The sequence below is a fragment of the Lutra lutra genome, chromosome 16, assembly GCF_902655055.1.
Source record: "Lutra lutra chromosome 16, mLutLut1.2, whole genome shotgun sequence".
NCBI lineage: Eukaryota > Metazoa > Chordata > Mammalia > Carnivora > Mustelidae > Lutra > Lutra lutra.
Genome location: NC_062293.1, coordinates 7,956,300 through 7,964,688, shown reverse-complemented (window position 1 = coordinate 7,964,688; position 8,389 = coordinate 7,956,300). Strand labels below are relative to the sequence as shown.

The 8,389-nt window shown below is 53.2% G+C and overlaps 1 protein-coding gene across 6 annotated transcripts in view; it reads right to left on the bottom strand.

The window, feature by feature from the left end:
- Positions 1-284: 284 nt before the first annotated feature.
- The window catches only part of SLC39A11 (solute carrier family 39 member 11), a 398,153-nt gene continuing 390,048 nt past the window's right edge, over positions 285-8,389 (bottom strand). For all 6 annotated transcript variants that reach the window (XM_047706315.1, XM_047706309.1, XM_047706310.1 and 3 more), the window contains 3 exons: positions 5,445-5,543; positions 2,776-2,934; positions 285-1,983 (listed from right to left, as the gene is read on the bottom strand). In XM_047706315.1, coding sequence (XP_047562271.1) covers positions 1,905-1,983; positions 2,776-2,934; positions 5,445-5,543 — 337 coding nt within the window. In that variant the 3' untranslated portion in view covers positions 285-1,904. The remainder of the gene's footprint in view (positions 1,984-2,775; positions 2,935-5,444; positions 5,544-8,389) is intronic.

The window sequence follows — 8,389 nt, the reverse complement described above, 5'->3', positions numbered from 1 at the left end:
TAACTGGGTCATGGTCTCAGATCTCTAGCTTTCTTGGATCCAGCCCATTTTCGAAATCATTTCTCCTACTGGTCTTATGAGCTCCCAAGGGCCTTCCATGAAATTCCCGTCTAAGTTAGCTGGAGTTGGGTTTGTTGTTGGCAACCATGAATCTAACTAGCCTATCTCTTCAGGGCTCTTGCCTTTGTTTCTACTGATATTAGGTAGGGAGATGTTGGGACTAACTTTGGTTAGCTCTCACAGTATCAACCCTAGCAAGAAGCAGCTTAGAGACGGAACATAGCTCATTCACAACAACATCCCCTTTATTGATATTAATCACAGTTATGAGGTCTTGTCCATCAGAAAGTCTGCATTATGTAGAACTACATACAAAGACATAAACATACTCCTACACCAACCAACAAGCCCATTAATTTCAACCAATCAGAACCTCTGAAGGTGTCTTCCATTGTGATCATCAGTGCTGCAGAAGAACATCCCCACGCCCAGCATAAGGTTGGCCTTTGAGGTCTTAGAGCATTCACAGAGCAGGGAATTCACCCTTGGAAGCAATTCAACATGTAAACTCAGACGGCCGGCACTGATAAACACAACACCCGAACGCCTGGGTCTTGGGCTGCCTGGCTGGCTGCAGAGCCCACTCGAGGTCCCACATGCTTCTCTGACAACGAGGACGGCCAGCAGGCCTTAGTTCTGTTTGAAGCAGACAAATTTATCACCCCGTTGGAGAAACTACATGTAGGAAGGAGCAGACTAGCTTCTAGTCTAGTTCAAGTCATCCTTTAGAGTCATTTCAGGATGATGACTTGGCTAAGGTTTACCCTACAAGCGGAATGTAAAAAAAAATCTCTCTTTTTCTTCTGATGCCTTCTTCCTTCTTCATCCTAAACAATCCGGCCAAACTCGAGCAAAGTCTGTGACAGCCTAAGGGTTCACGGTCAGGTGACAAGTCACATGGTCAATAGGGAAGGACCTACTGCAGATTCCAAATGTTTTTCTCTCAGTTGGGTTAGCTTAAGTGGCTCGATCCATAACTACCTGAGGGTCTCAGTTCCAGCCGTCTGCTGGTGTCCCCGAGTCTCTGGGAAAACTGAAGGCTATAAACTTACCAAAATAAATGTCTAGAGGACTTGGACACCATGACAAACCCTTTTGTTCCGGAATCTGTAGAAAGCAGAGGTCTCTGATCATAGTTCATAGTTGTCTGAATTCCCTAATTCCCTTAACATCAATAGTGTCAGACATCTTTGCCTTAAAAAAATGTAAAAAGGAAAGAAAGACTAACCTATTTCCTTCCCTTTGTCTGTGTCCCCTCCCATACAGCATCTCCCTCGGGGGACGCAGAGGAAAGGCATAATCCTCTTGGGCCAGCTGGATCTTGGAGCGTGGGTTGCTCTGTCCATGACGTTCTAGTTCCAGTCTCATGAGTAGATGATCACTAGTGAATGATCAGGAGGAACAGAGGAGAGATGTCCTGGCCGTTCTGCTCCGAGTCATGAGGCAAAACTGCTTAGGAGGCTTCTCTCCTGGTGGCTTGTTTGCTCCTGCAGGTGGTGACCTTGAGAAGCTACCACTGAGCCCAGCAAGAAGACCAAGGGTGGGACAGCAGAGACTTCCCTGATCTGTGTGTCCTTGATAATCCCACTGAAGAAAGGTTCTATACAGTGGCCGAACAAAAATCTGGAGTTCCATGACACCCTGACATTCCAAATAAATCCAAGATCTCCCTCCCAAGAACAGTAAAAATTATCTTACGATCATCAGAGTCGATCAGGATAATGAGATGAAAAGGCAAGAAAGGAAAAGTGTTTTAATATAAAGAAAGAGGCTTGTGGTCTCACTGAAGCCGACCCTTGTGGTATCTTGGCGCCGCTTTTCCTGGGGTCCGAGGCCTCTCAGCCCTAGCCCAGGCCAACGTCGAGGGACATCATCACCACGAATCCCAGGATGGAGGCCCAGGAGGCCAGTTTCCCGTTACCACTAGGAAGGAAGGGAAGGAAGACCTTAATGTACTCCGGGACACCATCCAAGCTGAAAGCATCCTTTGTGAGGTCCAATTCCAACAGAGAGTACACACCACTCTGATTAAGAAGAACATTAATATTGACAAGTAACATTTCTTGGGGTTTGTTATATGCCAGGCAAACTAACTCATGTAACCCCAAAGAGTGATCACATGAGATTGGTCCTGCCACAATTCCCTTGTTACTGGTGGGGAAACTGAGGCATACAGCAGTAACTTGCCTAAAGATACCTCTCGTGGCTCTGGAATATATGCTTGAATAATTAAATTCTTGACGCTATTATTGAGTCTGACCTTTTAAACTGGCCTCAACATCATTTGACTATAAAAACCAAATGAAACAAAGAAAGGGAGGCCCTACCCCCTGACACCCGGCCCACAGCAACACAATGAGACTATCTATGATGGATAGCTTTGGCTATCAGAGCTCACCTCTCCCCTCATTCCAGCCCCAGAAAAATCCAGAAAGAGAGGGGTGGGAGAGAAAGGGACAAGACACAAAACTGATCATCTGGGTGAGTGGAGTGTGAATGCTCCTGCCTAGTGTGATGGGTCCGTCTCTCCAACCCCCTGCCCCTTGCTCCGATCTCCTTCATTTCAGACAGCACAGCTGAGAAGGGGGTGGGGATGATCTTGGGAGGGGGCAGGAAGGGGTGGGAGCAAAGATGAAGAAAGGGAAGATCTGGAGGCTGAGGCCCTGGGACTGGGAAAGTGTCCAGGGGCAGATGAGGGACGGTTCGCTCTCCAACCTGATCTGAGCCTCGGGGATGATGTCGTCAATGACCACATAGACCATGGCGCCAGCAGCAAAGGCCAGGGCGTAGGGCAGAAGGGGCTCAGCCAGCACCACGGCAAAGGCACCGAAGACCCCGGCCAGCGGCTCCACCATGCCGCTCAGCTGCCCGTACCTAAGGAGAGACCAGAGACATGTGCAACCACGGGCAGGGCCAAGCAGACTGGCAGCCAGCGCACTCAGACTGCTGACTCAGCCCCAGAAAACAGAGGAATGAGCCACGTCATTCCACGTCGAATCTGTGCCTGGCTGTGCAAAAGGACTGTGTTGGGTGTTTGGCCCCCCTCCTTCTTCCCCGACCTCCTCCGACACGGCAGGTGCCCCCTCCCGCGTGTCCTGTAGGGTTTTAAGTTTTCTGCATTGTCTGTTTTCCACAATAGCATTATGGAGCTCTAATTCACATACCACAGGGCACACCCGTTTCATGTGTACAGTTCGTGGTTTTAGCATAGTCACAGGGTTGTGCAACCATCACCACTACCTGGTTCCAGAACATTCTCATCACCACAAAAGGAAACCCCATACACATTCACAGCCACCCCACCCCCAGCTCCCAGCAACCACTCATGTGCTTTTTTGTCTCTACGGACTTGCTTATTCTGGGTATTTCATATAAAGGGACTCATGCAATGCTGGCGTATTTCATCTCACAGAATGTTCTCAAGGTGCGTCCGTGTTGTAACACATATCGGCGCTCGCTTCCTCTTATGAGTAATAGCCCGCTGCGCAGGTACACCACGTGTTCTCTACGCATTTGCCAGCCGATGCCGGCATTGTCCCTTGACTGGTAGGACACTGGTTAGGAGTGGTGGGGACGTTTCCCGAGGATGGCTGTGCCCGCTAGGTTTGGGGGTTCGAGCCACCTCTGTACCCCTTCCAAGGCAGATGCACCCCTACCCCTCTGCTGAGGACCTACCTGGCCAGGTGTCTACAGAGGGTTGGTTCTACCCTACCCCCATCTCAGATTAAGGTGAGATTTCTTCTTGGAGAGAAAAAAAAAAAAAAAGAATCCCTTTATTTGAGCAAGTGAGAGTGGGCCCCTGTTGCTTGAAGTCACAGGGGCCCTCATGAAAACAGCAGCCCGCTGGAGCCCTGAGGATTCAGAGAGCAGGAGAGAAGCTGGTACCCAGTTCCGGTAGCTGAGCCCAGCCAGCTGTTGGGTTGAATACCAAAAGACAAGAGAGCTGGGACATCTTTCCCACGATCCCTGGTGTGGGCATCTGGCGAGATATACTGCCTGTGAGCCTCAATCTCTCTGACTCTCCTTAATCTCTCTGTGAGCCTCAATCTCTCCGACTGTAAAATGGGGCTAGGGAAACCCAGAAGTGCCCAGGGGCATTTTCCTGCTCAGTGGGCCTCCCCAGCGACAGGACAGGACTGTGAAGCTCCCTCCCCACTGTTTCTCCCTGAGCAGGAGCAGACAGTTGGCATGGGGGAGACACTGTCTATACTGCAGGACCCTCTAAGGGGAACACCACTTCCTGATTTAGGCTGTGTAGATGGGCCAGCAGACCTTCCAGCTCTGTGGTGCGTGTATAATTCCTGGCCTTGGCTTTGTCACTTCGGGGAAAAAAAGTGAGTTTGATATCAAGCCCAGACTGGACGAAGAAGAAATGAAGTTTAGTCTCGGGGGTCCAGATGCTGACCATGAGGCCCCCCCATTCCCTCGCCTCCTGTCCCATGGTGCTCCCCATATGAAATGACAGTCACAGCTTTAGGGCTCCTGGAACTCACATTCAAACCAAATCTTTAAGGCCACTTGCCCTGCCCTCGCCCTGTCCTCTGTTCTGTAGACGCCAACAATGGAGAAAGAAACAAAAGAGTAAAATAAAATGATTTAAGTATGTGTAAGAACTTGTAAGTCATAAGGTCCCATAAAATGGAAGGCATTTCTAAATTGTTGTTATTAGCAGTCTTTTAAAATGCCCTCACTGAACATTCTAGAGCAGTGATTATTTCAACAAAGAGGTATTCTGGGGCTCAGAGTCCTGAGTTGAGGGCCAAATTAGACTTCTGGTCTCAGAGTCACCACCGAGAACTGGTTGTCTGACACTCTGGGCCACGGTTCTCCCCTCTGAAAACTGAGGACTCACCTTACATGTCACTGAAAAAATAACATTAAGGAAAAGATGAGAAAGGCCACGGGGACTATGAAAACGTGAAGTTTTCTGAGTGTAAGAGGCATCAGCTCCCAGACCCTACTAACATAGTCCTGGTCTTCACGTTGACAAGGGCTCTGACCAGGGCCAGTGTCATGACTCTCGGGGACTGGCTGCGGTCAGATGGGCCTACGTAAGGGCATGTGACATTGAGAGTAGACCCTACCCGATGGGGGGGAACCCAACACTGGGAGGGCGTGGCTGGAGGCACTCTGAAATAGGACACATGACCACTGGGGCTGGTTTATGTAAAGGTCGAAGGTCAAGAGATGAGTTTCCTGAGCTTCCTTCTACCCCGGGGGGTGCAGGATTCAAAGAGACGGTCGCCCTTTTAGCAGACGCTCCCGGGCCACTTCCGGGATAGAAGAGGTGGCTGTCGGAGAAGGAAGCCCGTGCGAAGGGCTGCTCTGAGCTTTACATCAGACACGACCCCCGCCCCCAACAGTGGACACTGTGGAGCACTTACCAGAAGGCTCTCCAGGGGGAGAAGCCAGCCCCTCGCAAGGGGAGGCTGACAGCCAGGCCCTCTGGGAAGTTCTGGATCCCGATTCCAATGGCTAAATTCCTGAAAGAGCAAGAAGGCACATGAAGGCAGCGCCTGCACACACACATACACACACACACACACAGGACCCCCCGGCCTAGACCCAGGGCCATTCCTTGGGCGTGAGAGATCCAGGTGAGACCTGCGGCAGGTGCAGGAAGGAGAGAGGTTAGGGCACGAGTGGAGGTGCAGGACACCGGAGAAGAAGGGGCCGGCGCAGACCTGGTCCCTAGGGATGTTTGATCTTTCTGGCACCACAGTGGACAGAGAACGTGCTGGCCGGGCATGAGGGTGACCTGGGGGTCTGCCACGGTAGCTGCATAACTCTGTGCAAATCATTTACTGTTGGACAGCTCAGATCCTCATGAATAACACAGCCGGGCTTGCCCGGGAATGGTAACCTCTCCCATGAAGGACTGCGCACGGCCATGTGGCCCAGTGACCTCGTGCCTGGAAAGTCCCCAGCAGGTGTCAGGTGCTCGGAACATTGTGGCTTTATTCCCTAGCGGCATGGGGACGGGGACACGGCATTTTATTAAGAAGCAACCTCAGAAACGGGACGCGGGAGTACTGAACAGAGACACCGATCTCCTGGGCTTGGCTATCCCGCCGACTCTGAGGGTCTGGCCCTGGCACCACACTTCTTTGGGCCCCTGTGGTGCTCACTGCGATCCTCTCTCCTCTGCTCCTGTGGGACATAGAGGGGCTGGGCTCTGGGAAGTGGTCAGGCTCAAGGACACACTGCCCACTGTCTACAGAGGGTGAAAAGGACCGGCCTTGGAATCAGGGTCAAGAGTCTCACTTCTCACTTCTTGGGTCCCAGGTCCGGGACTCCAAACCCAGCTTTGGATCACACCGTCCAGCCCTGCTTGAGCTATAGGACCCGATAAGCTCCCACCAGCCCTGGGTAGAAATAGTTTGTTCTAGAGGTTTCCGCCGTCAGTGTCATGGCTCACACTGACCCTGAGCTCCTATTTCAGGAGCAGGGGGCATTTGAAATACATTCCTTTTTAAGAAATGAAACCTAAGGGTCCATTTGCCAATATTTCACTGACCTCTGCCCTGCCTTCTCAAACAGACCCTCAAAGGGGTGATCCTTTTCCACCCACACTTTTCCAGTATCCCCCGCCCCTCAAATGGATAAGTGACTACAACCTGCTTTCTTGACCTTTTGCAAATCCCTGCATCCAAGATTTCTTTCATGAGAAAGATCAAAGCGTCCGGCCAGTCCTTGTACCCTTTTGCTGACCATGGAAACAGCACTTGGTGGTGGGCTCCCTGCCCACGGCCACTGTCTACCCCGCCATGTTCCCAGGTAGGCACGCGCCATCCCCCAGCCTGACCCCGGAGTGGCCAGCCCCATGTCACCAGCAAGTCAGAGGTGGGGCTCCCCGTCCAAAGTCCTCACAGTGACGCAGCTCTGACTGCAGCTACCCGCCAGGCAGACTGTGGAAGCCTCCTCCACATCCTGTCCGGGAGCCACCGTCCTGATAAGCGGCACAGAAACCCCATTCTTCTATCCCTGGCAAGCCACATCACCTCGGCCCTGCCCTGGCTCTGGCATGGTGCTTCCAGCCCAAACAGGTACACGCCCTCTGGGTCCTGCCAGGCCGTCCTCAGCAGGCACCACCTCGCCGGGTGAGCACCACATCTTCCCTGGGCGCTCCTGGGCTCCTTCACCAGCCCCCGACCCCAGCAAGGGCCACGCCACGGATTCGCCACCCTTCCCCTCTTCCCGTGAGTCGCTTCTTTTTTTTTTTTTTTTTAAAGATTTTTTATTTATTTATTTGACAGAGAGAGATCACAAGTAGATGGAGAGGCAGGCAGAGAGAGAGAGAGGGAAGCAGGATCTCCGCTGAGCAGAGAACCCGATGTGGGACTCAATCCCAGGACCCTGAGATCATGACCTGAGCCGAAGGCAGTGGCTTAACCCACTGAGCCACCCAGGCGCCCACCGTGAGTCGCTTCTTAACTCAGCTCTGTTGGTCGCGTGCACACACGTGCTTGCCCCTGCGTCCCCCGGCTCCATCGGATGCCCTGCGTCGGTGAGCCATCAACCAGCGGGGGGCGACCCAACAGGAGGACTCGGTCCCCTCCACACCCCCCATCCACATTGTCACTTGCATCGGCTCAGGGCTGAATTGAAACCCAGAGCCCTCGGCCCCAGCCATGCATTAGCAAACACCCGGGCCTGGGCCCATCCTGGAGACTCCAGGGGATCGCTCCGGTGTCGGGCGCCAGATCGTAGACTTGGAGAATGCGCTGCCAGCACTGAGAGCCGATGACCTAAGACAGCACCAAAATGGGTGAGGACGGGGCTCGTGGCCACGCCTACCTCTGACCCGGGAGCCCCTTCCCTTCCATCCTGACACCCAGCATCACTGGGGTGGCCCCAGGTGGGAGCCGAGGACACTGGTGGCTCCTTGTGAATGCACCAGCTGCCAGCAGACTGGGTCCTTCCTGGATATGAAATCCCAGAACTGAGGGGCCCTGGAAAGGCTCCTGGAGAACAAAGAACAGAAGCAGCAAATTGGGGGTGATGCTGGGGAGACAGGACTAGCAACAGCAGGGACAGAAGAGAGGGGCTCCTAGGTGCCCAGGGCGAAGGAGCAGAAGGGAAGCAGGGGCTCGGGTTGGCAGGGCTGGTCCTGTGGAAGCATGGGCTTGGAGATGACTTAGCGGGGCGGTGGGGAAGGGGGGCTAGATCAGCAGGCTGGGGCCCGGTGGAGGAGGTGCAAGAGGGCAGCCCTTCAGGAAAGGAAGCCCCAGATGCCCCCTCCCTCTTGCAGCCCTACTCTGCTCTCCCCGGGCGCCACGTGACCCACAGGGCCCTCTCTGCTGCGTCCCCAGGGAGTGGGGCAGTGAGC